Source organism: Dermochelys coriacea, chromosome 4, assembly GCF_009764565.3.
Source record: "Dermochelys coriacea isolate rDerCor1 chromosome 4, rDerCor1.pri.v4, whole genome shotgun sequence".
Lineage (NCBI taxonomy): Eukaryota > Metazoa > Chordata > Testudines > Dermochelyidae > Dermochelys > Dermochelys coriacea.
In genome coordinates this window covers 82,879,031-82,894,728 of record NC_050071.1, presented here as the reverse complement: position 1 = coordinate 82,894,728, position 15,698 = coordinate 82,879,031, and the positions used below count along the sequence as shown (strand labels likewise).

The 15,698-nt window shown below is 41.0% G+C and overlaps 2 protein-coding genes and 1 long non-coding RNA gene across 4 annotated transcripts in view; 1 reads left to right on the top strand and 2 right to left on the bottom strand.

The window, feature by feature from the left end:
• LOC119855178 overlaps positions 1-3,706 on the bottom strand; it is a 42,964-nt gene extending 39,258 nt beyond the window's left edge. Inside the window, exon 1 of one of the 2 annotated variants that reach the window (XR_006280989.1) lies at positions 3,451-3,706. This is a non-coding gene — a long non-coding RNA (uncharacterized LOC119855178). The remainder of the gene's footprint in view (positions 1-3,450) is intronic. The other variant, XR_005292779.2, reaches the window with a different exon arrangement.
• CCDC110 (coiled-coil domain containing 110) lies at positions 3,562-13,276 on the top strand. Its single transcript, XM_038400766.2, is given in 7 exon segments — positions 3,562-3,818; positions 3,901-4,005; positions 5,820-5,845; positions 5,847-5,873; positions 6,522-6,587; positions 9,489-9,599; positions 10,641-13,276. Coding segments are annotated over 7 exon segments (2,520 nt in total). The 5' UTR covers positions 3,562-3,796; the 3' UTR covers positions 12,804-13,276.
• C4H4orf47 (chromosome 4 C4orf47 homolog) overlaps positions 8,831-15,698 on the bottom strand; it is a 29,985-nt gene continuing 23,117 nt past the window's right edge. Inside the window, exon 8 of the mRNA XM_043513618.1 lies at positions 8,831-9,495. Coding sequence (XP_043369553.1) covers positions 9,462-9,495 — 34 coding nt within the window. The 3' untranslated portion in view covers positions 8,831-9,461. The remainder of the gene's footprint in view (positions 9,496-15,698) is intronic.

The window sequence follows — 15,698 nt, the reverse complement described above, 5'->3', positions numbered from 1 at the left end:
ATATTTAGTATTCCGTTATGCCCTGGATCTCAATCATAGGCCAAAACTTTAGAAAAAATTATGAGGCCAAGAAAATGGCAAACATTTATTTCTGGCTTCATAGTAGGTATCTAAGTATAGGATTTACATTTTATTTTTGTTGTGTAATACTGCTGGACTACCTCCAGCCACTAGACTCTTCAGCTGTCGATCGACAGGTGTATGAAGGGCTCACTAGTCGTATACTTCTGCATAAACACTAGAGCTATTTGGAGAGTCTGAGAAACTTAAATATTATGGCTATTCAATCCTTGTGCATTGAGAGTCATGATCCAAATGTGATCTGGAGATAGTATCCCTGTAGAATAGAGAGCTCTTTTTGTCTTTGTGACAGCCTAGTTGCAGACCCTCCCTCACTAATGACCTCCAACTTTCCCAGATTTTTTTGTATTTATCTAATTTTGTTCAAATATAATCATCCAATGCCATGAACACATGTGCAAACTTTGTAAATGAAAATTATATAACAAAAAATCGGGCCACAGTATAAAGACTGAAAACCTCTCTAATACAGTATCTCCAAAAAATGAAAATCCTTTTTCAGGCTATGGCCTATGCGTTAAGACCATTTTCCTTCCTCCAGGAAAAGTCAGGGAAATGACTTCACACAATTTGAAATCGGGACCCTCAAGATGAATTTTATCTACAGATAACAGACTCTACCACACATACTTCTGGCTTACGTATAATAGTGGGCATAAAAAACTTTAGTGTCTCAGGTAAACTGTGAGATATTAAATATCTGTGTAATGTAAACTGTGAGGTAAACTGTGATATTAAATATAGAAGTTTAAGATTTGATGTATGGGCTAAAGCACAGGTGGCCAACCTGTGGCTCTGGAGCCACATCTGGCTCTTCAGAAGTTAATATGTGGCTCCTTGTATAGGCACCGACTCTGGAAAGTTGGCACCTGTAGCTCCAGCCACGATGTGCTGGGGGTTGCTCACTGCTCAACCTCTGGCTTTGCCACAGGCCCTGCCCCCCCACTCCTTTCCACCCCCTCCCCTGAGCCTGCTATTCCCTCGCTCCTCCCCCTCCCCAGAGCCTCCTGCACACCACAAAACAGCTGATTGGGAGGTGCACCACAAAACAGCTGATTGGGAGGTGCGGGGAGGAGGGAGAGGCGCTGATTGGCAGGGCTGCCGGTGGGCGGGAGGCACTGGGAGCGGGGGGGGGAAGCTGATGGAGGGGCTGCTGATGTATTATTGTGGCTCTTTGGCAATGTACGTTGGTAAATTCTGGCTTCTTCTCAGGCTCAGGTTGGCAACCCCTGGGCTAAAGTGTAAGATTTAGAATACGTCCACTATGGTAGGATTGCCTCATGATAGAATATTGACTTGATCAACCATTTGCTGTTGTTTTTTCAACAAAAGTGTCCTATTTATATAATATCAAAAGTTTGACAGATGTCTTATAAACAAGTAAAAAGAATATTTCTGCCCCCAAAGAATTTACAGTCTAAGAGCCTAATCCTGAAATCTTTATTCACAAGTAATGTAATCACGAGTAGTCTCTTAGTTCAATTGGACTAATACTTACATGAATAAAGGTTATTCGTGTGAATAAGAATTACTGATCCGATTTTAAGTAGACAACATGTAGATAAAGGTTAGTCATTAGGAAACAACAAAAGCAATTGAATGAACAGGGTTTGGTATATATGTTGTCAGTTTTATAGATTTTTTTAGTTTGGGGGTATTTTTTGTGGGGGGAGAGGAAGGATGGTCCAGTGTTTATGGTGCTATCCTAGAACTTGGGAAACCTGGATTTAAGTCCCTGCTCCACCACATATTTCCCAAGTGACATTGGGAAAGTAACTTAGGGTATGTCTACACTGCAGCAGGGAGCAAGCCTTCCAACCCAGGCAGACAGACTCATGCTACTGGGGCTAAAAACAACAATGCCAACATTGTGCCTCTGGCAGAGCCTCAGACTAGTAACCTGAACTCAGACCCATGGTAAGCTTGACTGGCCCATCCACACTGCCATTTTTAGTGCACTAGTTCAAGCCTAGCTAATGTTACTCTGTACTGCAAAACTCACTCCCAGCCGCAGTATAGACATACCATTAGGCCCTGATCCTCAGTGGAAGTTGGGCACCTGGATGCTGTTGAGCATCCAGGCCCTAACCTGGGTATGTGCCTCAGCTCCCCATTTGTAAGATGGAGACAACAACACTTCCCTACCTCACAGGGATATTGTAAGGATAAATACATTAAAGATTGGGAGGCACATAGATATTACGGTAATGGGAGCCATATAATAACCTTAAACAGGCAGAGAGATAAGAAATTAATCTGAACTTTGATTCACTTTCCTAAGTTATTTCTTTAAATATGATTAAGTTCTTTAAACAAAAAAAAACCAACATGCATTACTAAAAATCAGTCTCAGTACTGACCACTGCTAAAGCAAGCCTGCCTGCCCGCCTGCAGTAACAGTCCGGCGATGGGGGGACTTCCATCAAATCCTCTGGGCCGCGAGGGCCCTCATGGCGGAGGGTAAAAGGATCGGGAAGCAGGCAGCTGCAGCCTACCAGCAGGTCCACCTCTTTCGTGACTCCTTACTCACTTACGGGGTAGGTCATGGTTTGTTGCGCGGCCCGACAGGGGCCACGAGCGACCCTGCCGGCGAGGATCCCCCCCAGCCCTCCTCATGGCACCCATCATCATCGCAACATAATAGTTGCAGTAACAGTCCAGTGAGGTAGGAGCAGTGTAGATAACGAAACTGACAAGGAATTACATTTGTTTTAAATTTCCCAGGGCTTATTATCAACAACAGGGTGTGAAAAATTATGTATGAAAAGTACAACAACAGCATGCTTTCCAATGCCTGGCCTGGGCAGAGGAAGAGACTTACTAGGGGCAATGGGGTGTGTAGAGAAAGAAACATCTTCACTTGCCCTATTGTGCTGCAGTATTGACAACCCTAATTGTTCGCGAGTCAAGTCCCAGCAAGTCATGAAACTATGGACAAAAATCATGAGATTTACAAAATAATAGCTCTTGGGTTCTTTTCATTTTCCCTCCTAGCTGAGGCTGGAGCCTTTTACGTTCCCAGTCAAGCTTTTCTCTGAGCCAGGGAGCTGGCAGCTTGCTGGCTTTGAAGGAAAGCTGTGACCTGCTTGCAGCAGCTAGGGCTCTCAGAAAAGCCCCCACTGTGGAGTGAGCTGGCAGTAGTGGGGTCGTGCTAAGTGGGTGAGGTTTGGGTGGGGGGGAGGGGGAATTGCCAGGGGCTGGAAAGGGGGCACAGTTTGCAGGGCAGGGGATGTGCTTTGCATCAAAGGGGCTCAGTGCAATGCAGTTGGATTGTTCTCTGTGCATTCCCAGACTGCCCATCCCCACAGCACCCCCACACCGCGTATCCTCCCGCACCAGCCCCCACTGTGCAGAGCACCAAAAAGTTACCTTCCTCCGCGCCACACAAGGCCACTAACACAGCACAGACTCGGCTCCTCCCCTGCCCCCCATGTGCCAGACGCAGCCAGCGAGCTCCCGCCCTTCGGCCTGCGGCTAACGGAAAGCTCCAGGGGAGTTTGCGCCACCAGGGGGCGCGAGGCTCCTAGCAACGGGAGGGGCGTGTGGGCCTCCAGGGGGCGCGCGTGCCTCAGGAGCAGGGAGCAACGGCTGCCTGCCTTGCACCGCCTCCGCTTTCCTGAGAACCGTTACCTAGCAACGCGAAGGGAGGCGGAACAGATTGGGCAGTCCGGGGGTCAGTGACAGGGGAAGCGAGTGCGGGCGGGCGCAGGACAAGATGAGACAAGGCGGTGGACACAGTGAGTCACACGCGCAGGCCGGGTCGGGGGACTGCTCGGGCGGGCGCAGTTACAGAGGATGATGATTCTGTTTGCGTTGCAGGGAAGGACTGCGGGGACAGCAGCGGCGGGAGCAGGGGGAAGGGGACGGACCCCCTGCCGCTCTCCGTCTCCAGGGCCCTGGCCATCTGCGAGGAAGCAGGACTGGGTAAGAGTCTCCTTCTGCCCAAAATGCAGGGTCCCCATTGGCATCTGCCCCTGGGGGGCACCAGGATGTGCAGTGATGTCATTGCCTCCTCACAGAGTGATGTGATATGATGTCACTGCATCCTCTCAGTGTGATTGGGTGTGATGTGGTATGATGTCATTGCATCCTTGCAGTGTGATGTGATATGATGTCACTGCATCCTCACAGTGTGATTGGTGTGATGTCATTGCATCCTCACCGTGTGATGTGGTATGATGTTATTGCATCCTTACCGTGCGATGACATCTCATCACCCTGCTCTAGCGCCACAAATATATTCAGGGCTCCTTGAATGTCCACAGCCAGCTTGAGGCAAATGGGGATCAACCCCTGAACCTGGGGACATGTGGCAGCCTCACCCAAGGTACTAAGGCAGAGGCTACTCTGAATGAAATGTAATGAACAGCCCCGGGTGCCAGCAAAGCCAGGCCAGTGGAGAGAGGCCAGAAGCAGCTCCTGCAGCAGAGGATGTGCAGAGGAGTCACGTTATGGGGATGTAGTGTTGGAGCACTGGATCTTTCTGCCAAAATGGGCAGGAGTGAAACAATTAACAGTGTTGCCATTTAAATTGTCATCACTGGTCTTCAGAGTTAACACACCAGTGAGATGAATAGGAGCAGTTCACACCTCTCCCTGCTAGCGTCCCAAGCTGCCTGCATACCCAGGAAGGCTTTGCTGCATATGGGGCACAGCCAGAAAGTGTTCTTCACAGCCTAGAATTATTTTTTGTAACAAAAGCTTAAATTCCTCACAAATTGATAGGGGTCCTGCTCTGAAGGACTGGAGGAACTCATGGTCTTTAGATGCAAATAAAAAGCAAGTGATAAGTTAGCAGCCAAGTTCTCAGGAGCATGTTTTGAAGTGACATTCCTCATGAACTAGAGTAATAGTTTTCAACCTTTTTTTATTTGCTGACCCCTAAAAAATTTTGGACGTCTGCAGACCCCCAGGGCTCCATGTACCAGAAGTTGAAAACCACTGGACTAGAATGAAACAGGCAAGGGCCCTAAAGGCACACTCCCCAGATTAAAATGATGGTTTTAGCCCCCCTTCATTCTTCTGCTGCCTAGTGCTCTCACTTGGCCACATGCAATAGGATGAAGGGTCCCCCAGGAGTAAGCTAACACCAATATTGCCAACCCCAAATGTTCAAAAATCATGAGTCAGGCTCACCAAAAATCATGAGTTTATGAAAAAATAATAGATTTGGTGTTCTTTTTATTTGCCTTCTGCTTTTTGAGCCTTTAGAATGCACTCGGGTCATATTTTGAAGCTTTCTCCACAACCACAAAGGCTAGAAACTTAATTTTTCTTTAGGAATAAAGGCTGAAATCATCATATATGCACTTGACTCCAGGAGCCAGGGCTTTAAGGAAAACAATAATTATCATGAGACTTAAGACAAAATCATGAGATTTGGCAACTCTAATAAACATGCTTGTTAGCTTTTCCAAGAGAAAATTAAGTTAGCATGGTGTGGTCTGGAGAGGATGTCTCACCATTTGAATGGGGTGTGTTTGGAAGCGAGAATCATCCTCTGCCCATCCAAAGGCTCGGAATCTTTTTCTTGTGGAAACCACCAAGCCATCATTAAATCATCAGCAGGCACCAGGCTACGGAAGGAACAAGATTTCCCCCCTCCTCCCCAGTTTGAGCACCAGTGCAGAGCTGATCTCTCGATCTCTCTCTCTTTCATGCTCTCTACTCTAACATTTAGGTTTCTGCCTGTGATTATAGATACTATAACTGTAGGGTTTGATGCTTTTATTTTTCAGATAATTATACATCAGGAACAGAAAGTCCAAATCCAACCGCAATCAGCACTAAAAGTATGCTAAATTAATCCAAATTATTAGCACAAACATTTTTGAAGCTTAATAACTAAAACTGATTGTTTCGGTACATCCATAACTGTATATAATGCTAAAGTTTCCAGCAGGAAGACCAATTTGTTGATGTAGTCTGAGGCAATGTAGTTTACCACTAAATATCTTTTCAACTGCAGTTTCTTTAAATATAAACAGTGTTGTACCTTTTTTAACCTGATTTATTTGACTATGTCCATACAATGTCCTCTTACCTCCTTTTTCCCCTTCTTCCACTAGTTGGGAACATGCTTCCTAAGCAAACTGTGTGTTAATTAGGAACCTCTTTGCCCAATTTATACTCATTCCTCTAGCTCATGTATTCATTGTGTTTGTGAATGCTTGTGATCCAGTTCAGATACATTCACACAGGAATTCTTTTTCCAAATGAATCTGAATAGGAAAGGTGTTGGAAACTCCAAATTCATTTCAGATAAACCACTAAATAGCCATAGGACAGTAAAAACTTTCTCTCGCTATTCTGTGAGGGTGGGTCCAAACTGGCAATCTAGAACTGAAAGGGAAAATGCAAGTATAATAAAGAGAATTGTTCTAACTCATCTCCATCTGTACAAACCTCTCAGCTTTCTATTATTCATTTTACAAATTTAGATCCTTCAACAACAGCTGAAATCATTTCAGGCACTTCGGCAACAGACTCTGCTGAATGTTAACATGGTAAGAGCAGAAGTTAAGTATTCCTAAAATAAAAGGAAAAACCCAACAATCTCCTATACCAACTTTTTAGGTACTGACCTAGGTATCTTAACAAAAGTCCCAAACCTAACAACTTTATTTTGCACAAAACTTGATAAAACAGACCAATAGTTCTGTTAGTACTGTAGTCTGTGTTAAAAATCAAAGATTATGCTGATTCTCTGAAAATGAATTTCCTAATTCTTATAAAATTAAATAAACATGACCATTTAAGCTGTTGGTATTGCCAATAGCTGAAATATATTTTATCCTAAGAAACAGGATCCTGTTTTTATTATACACAATTTAAAAGAACATTACAGTTACTTAGCTTATTAAAGCTATATTTAGCTTACTGTGCATGTTAAATATGTGTTTTTATCTGCTACTCAACATACAGTAAAATAATTCATAAAGTAGTTTATTCTAAACATTCTATCTAGATTCTTGCACTGCACCATCACAGTGCCAAGAAGGACCTCAAAACAGGCAGTGTTGCAGGGGAAAAGGAGCTGAATTAGAAAAAGAGAGGGGGCCCAAATCTCTCACAGTGGTTTAAATCTGAAATAACTCCACTGACTTCAAAGGAGTTATTCCGGATTAGTCTAAGGGAGAGCAGAATTTGGCCCCTACTTTTAAAACACCACTTCCCCAAAAATGCTAGGCTACCATTTCAGGAACAGTGTTCTGCACTTTTTCAACTCACTTTCCAGTGTAAAAAAATAAGGTCATGATGCTGCAAAGAACTGAGCATATACTTAACTTTATACACTGTCATGGATAGTGAAACTATTAATCCCTGCCCCTGCCATCCATTTGCATGTGCCTAGGGAAAAGATGAGCTTAGCCATCTAGTCTTGTTTTCATGTGGAGAGAGTAATCCTTTATCAATGGTGTAGCTTCCGAAAATGAAATATTTCTACATAGGCAGAAAGATGATAAGTAACAGTCAACATGGATTGTCAAGAACAAATCATGTCAGACCAACCTAATATCCTTCTTTGACAGAGAAACAAGCCTTGTATGTGGGGGGAAGAAGTAGATGTGATAGATTTTGCCTTTAGTATGGCTTTTGATACTGTCTCACATGACATTCTCAGAAACAAACTAGAGAAATATTGCCCAGATAAACCTATTATAAGGTGGGTGCGCTGTGCACAACTGTTTGAAAAGCTTACTCAGAGAGCAGCTATCAATGTTTTGCAATCGAATTGGAAGGGCATATTGCGTGGGGTCCCACAGGGATCTGTCCTGGGTCTGGTTCTGTTCAATATCTTCATAAATCATTTGGATAATGGCATAGAGAATACATTTATAAAGTTTGTGGATGATACAAAGCTGGGAAGAGTTGCAACGATCTCAGAGGACAGGATTAGAATTCAAAATGATCTTGACACACTGGAGAAATGTTCTGAAATAAATAGGATGAAATTCAAGACAAATGCAAAGTACTACACTTAGGAAGGACTAATCAATTGTACAAATACAAAAAGCGGAAATGACTGCCTAGGAAGGCATACTGCAGAAAAGGATTTGAGGGTTATAGTGGATCATGAACTAAATATGAGTCAACAAAGTAATACTGTTGTTTACTTTTTTGCATCAATCTGGGATGTATTAGAAGGAATGTTGTAAGTAAGAAACAAGAAGTAATTCTTCCACTCTACTCAGCACTAATAAGGCCTCAACTGGAGTGTTGGTTACCTAAGAAATTACCTAAGAAATTAAATTAAATTTGCAATCAGAATTCTATAAACTAAACAGTATTTGAATCAAGCAGTGTCACCCTGACAGATGGTATCGTTCCTTAATACACAGCCTGGGACAACCCTTCCTAGTTCAAAGTCTTTGGCCTTCAGATGTGTTTCCAGTGTTGAGTTGTGGTGGGAGTGGGGCCAAGTCATGTCGTCACATCCCCTCCTTTATAGTTTCTTCCAGCCTGCTGGAGCTATGACATGGGTCAAGCAGTCTCCATTGTATACGTGCTCTCTCTGAGAAGTCTTCTGGGATGGTTATTGGGAGTGTGGATTCCCTTTGATCAGACATCAGCGTATCTGACTATTCCATTGTTGTACCTGAAAGGCTGGTCGTGGGTGTTCCCAACCTCACAACATATTTCAGTAACACACATGTAGCAAAACTTCATAACTTCACATAAAATGGTAGCACATACAATCCAACAGGATATTAATATTCAACAGATCAAGACTTTTAAAATGATACCTCACAAGGCATACTTTCTACAAAACATATCATAATTATATGATAGTGGTGAATATGGGGATTCCAGTGCTGCTTTGAAGTACAGAGTGTCACAGCCAGTAAATAGTCTGGGGGTAGAGGCCCTGGGGTGATTTTGGTCAGATCCTACTGGGCACTTACCCCACAGTGGCGACTCCTGCAGCTCTTGTGCTGTGGGCCTGGTTGGGCTTGGCTCTCCACTCCAGGGTTGCAGTGCTGTTCTGGTTTGGCCCCGCCCTTCTGACTGCACCAAATTTGTGTGAGTGGAGCTGTGACCTGGCTCATGGGGTTGCAGTGCCACTCATTCAAATTTGGCTTACCTGGATTCCCGTTGTCATGATAGCTGGGCACTGGGACCACAGAGGTTGCAGTGCCTGGACCAGGGAGGCGAGCCCAGCCAGACACATGGGACAGTAGCCACAGGAGCTGCCACACAATCCTTGAAACATTCTGGCAACCCGGTCCTGACCCCCAGGTTGAGAAACCCTGGTTTAGATAATATTTAGTCCTGCCTCCATGCAGGGCATTGGACAAGATGACCTGTCGATGTCCCTTCCAGTTGTACATTTCTGTGATTATATGATTCTGTGCTTTTCTGTAGATGTCGTTGAAAGATTAACAGTCTCCATACATCTGTTTCAGGTACAATCTGAAATCAGTGAGATACTAAATAAAAATATAATTGACATCAAAACTCAACAACATAGCCCAGACAATCTTCCAATGACCAGCACACCTCCTGAGATGGCTATGGTATGTTACTTAATTCTTACATGCAGCTGAGTTGTACATTATAATATTTTGTTGGATTGCTGTTCCTGAAAACTGTATGTTTTCTGTAAAACATAATCAAAGCAAAGGGAAATTCTGGGCACAAAACATGCCCATGGTAATTTCCTTCCTAACATAAGTAATGGTCTTATTTATAGTATAAATTCACCATAATTCTATCTTAAGAGAACCCTAATTGAAGTCTAGAAAAACAGTCATGTTGGGGGACCTAATAACAACAAAGTTGTCCCCTAACATGGTTAAAGCACTGTTCCTTTTCTACTGTAAATAAGATTTCAATCAGGGCCTCCAAACTATGCTAAAGCTTTGGATTGTATTAAGGGAACAGCTCCTACTGAATACAATGGGGGTTTTGTATGTGTGTCTGAGGGCAGAGTTTGTCTCACTCCTGTGAAGTGCTAAGTAAACAACATACTTTTAAACACAGATTTAGCACCAAGTCCTGCTTGCCTTACTTGAGTAGTCCTATTGAATCCAGTGGGACTAGTTGTGTAAGATTTGGCCATTACTTGTCTTTCCCCTGCTGCAAATGTTCCTAGAGGACTCAACATGCTGAGTCAGCTCTTTGGGCCTGATCCAGAGTGCAGTGAAGTCAGTAAAAAGACTTATTGACTCCCTGTGCTTCGGAACAGGCCTTTTCTAAAATAGTGTTCCTCTCTGTAGCTGATAGGATGCTTTGCTTTCTGGAAAAACGGTTAAGTGCTATATGCAACATTAGTAGGCTTTAGAGAGAAAACAGAAGACTCTGACAAATGAAATGGGGCCCATTATACAATTTCTTAAATTTGTTGGAGTATTGTGATCTCTCCTTTCCAATTCTCTTGGAAAGATTAGCAGTCTCAATATGTCTTTCCTTATGTTAGACAGAAAGATTGTGTTGGCAGATAAAATCTCTACCAGTTTTGCATGATACTTAGACTTTACAACAAATTTGTTGTCTTGTGCCTCCAGTATTGTGAAAAATTACAGCCATTATAGCATAATTGTTATTGGTTTTTGTAGCCTACAGGGAGTCCAGAAACACCATTGTCTAAGAAGAAATTTCATCTTGATAAGAAACTCTGTACCACTCAATCTGTGGAAGCAAATTCTAATATTATCTTTGGAAATGTGGTCAGTGATGTAAATATTTCACATGAGATTTCATTAAAAGCTGTAGCAACTGGAAAGATTGAAAACTCAGTAGAACCAATTAAAAACAAAACTATGATTGCTCTAAAAAATGATTGTAAATTGAAGGATTATGCCAAATATGAATGTTTTCTACCTTGTACTAATTTGGAGGCTGAAAGTATGGTGTCTCCTAATGAGAAAGTAATTCTGGATGAAGCTCTTATGCCTCTTCTCAAATATAGTGATGAACTTCATTTAACAGACAACTTTAGCTATTCTATCAAGCCATTGAAACAAGAACTTCAAAAGTCTCATGAACAGGAACTAGCACATGCATTTGGACATCAAAATATTTCCTGTAGTCAAAGTAATGTTTTTGATGATACTTCAGAACAAGACCAAGAAAAATCTGCTCTTTTTTTATCTAGAGAGAAATTACATATGGACTTAAAATCAAGAGAAATTTCAGACTCTGAGGAATTGGCAGACAGTTTGCATGTTGCTCTGGTTTCCCTTAAAAGAAATAATCTGAGTCTTGGTCAAGAATTTAATAAAGACTCTGAATGTGACAGCTCACAGAATTCTTCTCATATAACTCCATGCAGTACACAAACAGAAACCAAGAACAAAAACGAAGAATTGCATAGCACTGACAGTGCTGTTGGCACATTCCAATTAAATGTCATTTCTAAAACCGTAAAAGATAAATTACTAATGTTCAATCACATAGAGAAACTACAGAAAGAAAAAGAAAAGCAGCTGCACGTTGTAAACCAAAGATTACAAAAGCTTGGAAATCAGAACTTCTATGAAATCAGAGCTGATGAGTGCACTGCAAAAATGGAAGAGTTACAAAATTCCCTGAAAGATTCTAAACACTTGCAAAAGAAAGTGATGGAACTTGAGAATGAAAATGTAACTCTCAAGTCAAAAATGAAACCTCTTACTGTTATCATAAGGTCTCTAAGAGAGAGAAATTCACAGTATGAGAAGCAAATTAAGGATTTAGTTGAAGAAAAGAAAAGCATGCAAGTCAGGTTAGTTAAATCAGAAGGAGACAGCAAAGAATGTATTAAAGAAGTGAAAAAGTTGTTAAAGAAATGCAAAGAACTTCAAGACCAAAAGAAAACTCTTGAGGGAGAGAGGAGTCAACTCTATACTGAAAACCAATGTATGATGCAAGCATTAGATAACTTCAAAATTAATAGCCAGAAAGCACAAGAAAATATGATTGCTGTTACCAGTGAAAAAGATAAGCTCTTTGCAGAACTAGAATCTTTGCAAAAGGAATGTTCAGTGATGCAAGAAGCAAATCAGAAACTAGAGATAAAAACATCCCAGCTTGCAAAAGAAAAGAAATCACTTGAAAAAGAATTTGAAAAAAATCAGATTGAAATACAGCAACTGAAAGAAAAAGAAAATATAACAAAATCTGAACAGGAGACTCTTCTTCACATAATGCAATCACTTAAAAACAAAAAGCTTGATCTTGAAATGACATTGCAAGAATGTGCTAATGCTAGACAAACGATACAGAAGGCTCTTGAGGAGGTCCAGTCTGATAAAGCTTACACAGAGGAGAAACTCTTGACTGAACTTCAAAATACAAAAGCAGAAAGGGATATTTTGAAGACTAACTTGTTGAATATGAACACAGTGGTGGCAAATATCACAGAGGACAATCAGGTTCTTAAAAAAGAACTGCAGGAATGTAAACAAGATACTTCCAAATATGAAAATAACATCAGAAGATTGAATGAAGACCGTTTACTAATGGAAAACCATCTGCGGACAATAGAAAATGAAAGGGATGTATTGCAGTTTGAATTTCGCCATCTCCATAAGGATTATGTTAATCTAAGGGACCAAGTTACTGTTCTGGTTAATGAGCAGAGTAAACACAGTTACATTTCAGGCAAGGAAAAATATCACTCCATGTATTCTACTGAAATTTGTGAAGAAATTTCTGATTATAGGTATACAGCTTTAGAATGCAATCCACAAGGTATGTGCTGTACTTTGAAACATCTTACTGCACAAGTGTTGTTTTAATATTAATTTACCCAGTTTGAGCACCAACCAACTTTTTAGGTAAATTATTTACCAAAACCATTACCAGGCTGTATATTGGTTTGAATACCCTTCTTATGAAAATTCTAGGTGTTTTGTTTTTTTTAAGCCTGGGGCAGTTTAAGTCTTGGTTGCTTATTTTAATTTCCGAAAAAAGAGATTCTACATAGTACAGGCGCGATTTTTATTATAATAAAACAAACCTCAAAGAGAGCCTGATCCAAAGCCTTTTGAAGGCATAGGAGTTTTTCCATTTACTTGAATGAGCTCTGGATTGAACCTTGAGAGTGATACATTGTACTTGTTTTTTTTAATTGTCCTGAAGTATCTCTTAAAAGGAATTACCACTATTTTTATTTAAGAGAAAACTGTCTTTCTTTTCCAGGCAATTCCAGTTAAACTGCAACAGTCTCTTGCGTCAGAGAAATTGTAATAAACATTCTTTCTTTTAAACCAATTAAAAATTCTGCTGTTCAGTTATTTCAGTTCCTTTTTGTTTGAAGTTTCACAAGATGAAATCTCCTGTATGCTTTTTTGAACACTTGACCCTTGGCTGTATTTTATAGATGCATATGAGCAGATCCTCAGCAGACGTAAATTGTCACAGATCCACTGAAGTCAATGGAGCTATCAGAATTTATCCCAGTAGAAGATCTGCCCCCTTTGATTTTGTAATCTTTCAGTCTGACAAACTGCCTAACTCAGCCCTGAGCATTTCACCGTTATTCCTTCATCCAGCCCAAGGATTTGAATTTAAATTATATATCCATCTGAACATATTGTTTAGAAAGATATCCAGTCTTGCTTTATGGTTAACGATAACCAACTATCATTTTTAAATAGCAATGGCTTTGTTTACACCAGATTCTAATGTTTTTAAAAATGTTTTAGTTAAAGTATTTCTTGACACATTTGCTAGCAAATTTCATTTTCCTGCTGCAGACATATGCCAAGAGAGGGCCATAGATATGTAGGGAGAAGGGAGGGGGCCTGTGGGATTCCATTACTGTATGGATATTCCTGTTACCATAGCCCATGGAGTTAAGAGAGGGAACAGTGTCACAGAAATACCTCACATTGGCTATTTCAGCTATGGGGCTGAAGTAGTCTCTGTGTAGTAGTCACTCTACAGCCTGGATAGGAGGACTGTAGTTTACATTCTTAGCCCACTACACCTTATTTTTTGAGGGATTATTTTTAGTCACAAATAAATTGGGGTTTTGTGAAATAAATCCCTGAATGAAAAATAAAGCAAGGTAACTAGAAACTCATAGACTCATAGATATTAAGATCAGAAGGGACCATTATGATCATCTAGTCTGACCTCCTGCACAATGCAGGCCACAAAATCTCACCCACCCACTCCTGCAATAAACCTCTCACCTATGTCTGAGCTATTGAAGTCCTCAAATCATGGTTTAAAGACGTCGAGGTGCAGAGAATCCTCCAGCAAGTGACCTGTGCCCCATGCTACAGAGGAAGGTGGAAACCCCCCAGGGCCTCTTCCAATCTGCCCTGGTGGAAAATTCCTTCCCGACCCCAAATATGTGTGGTATTTCTGTCCCATCAATTTCATCCAGAGACTCATATTCACCAAACTTTTTCCTCATGTAGTGAGGAACTCATTTGTTTCCATCTACTACAGAGCACAGAAATGAGAGAGAGGACACCTAATGTTCATTAGATGTATCAAGGGATATAGGGACTCTTTTTGTGTGTGAGTAGATTTACTTCCCATGAAAATTAGAAATCTAGGGTAGGCACATGCTGTACAAACATCATAATACAATTCAATTACCACAGCTTTACTCTGACCAGCAACACACCTGCTATTCTAGTCTGGACCACATGTGCAGAGATTGCTACTCATTTCAAATGGTGTAATAGACAGCCAAGGACTAAAGGACGAATGTGACATTCATTCACGTTGTAAGCTTTTCAGAGTAGGGGCTATTTTATTATTTGTTTGCACAGCACAATGAATCCCTGTCCTGACTGGCACTAATGGGCACAACTGTAATATAGATACTACTAATAATGGTAACCTAAATCAGACTCTGAACTTAGGCCTCCAGAGGTGAAAGGCTAGTACACTAACCCATGTGCCATTTACCCTGACTTCCCCATGATTCAAAACTTTGAATGTTGTGCAAATCTAATGGTGTATAGAGGAAATCGCCTGTTCAGAAAAATCCCTGTTTAGAGAATTCCATTACAGATAAGTATTTGTTGCCACCATTACACCCCAATATTTGGAGCTAAATGTAAGAAAGGAGCATTTATATACCTGATATATAATACTATACTATGAATATATTTTAGCATTCCTTTTATTTATATACAAGTACAGTTAATTAATGAATGACTAAGAAGTGGATTAAAATGCTTGTCTTGTTTATATGGTAGGATAATGCACTCCATAGGTTTGTGATTTCTAAAGCGCACTACCATGTTGTGCATTAACTGGTCCATGTAAACCCTTGCTGGTGTACTTTAATGTAGTTCTATTTGAAACTAATGGTTCTCTAGTGTACACCAGCATGGTTTAGACAGCCAATTAATGCACGTTAGTGTGCAGTAGAATACTTTATTCCAGTGTGTAAACAAGCCCAAAGTCTTCCTGTTCTGATGTTAATATTTCTAGAACAGCATGTTTTAAAAGAATAATTTTGCTAGTGATAGACAGTGGTATTATGCCACCACACTGAAGACCCAAACTCAACAGTGACTTTAGGATTTTCAGTCCTTGGGTCACTGAAGTAAAAAGACAAGATGCTGATTACATTTAATTCTGGTGAAAATATGGAGCAACTCCATTGACTTAAAAGGAGTTGGTCCAGATTTATAGTTGTGATATTGAGATCAGAATCTGGGCCA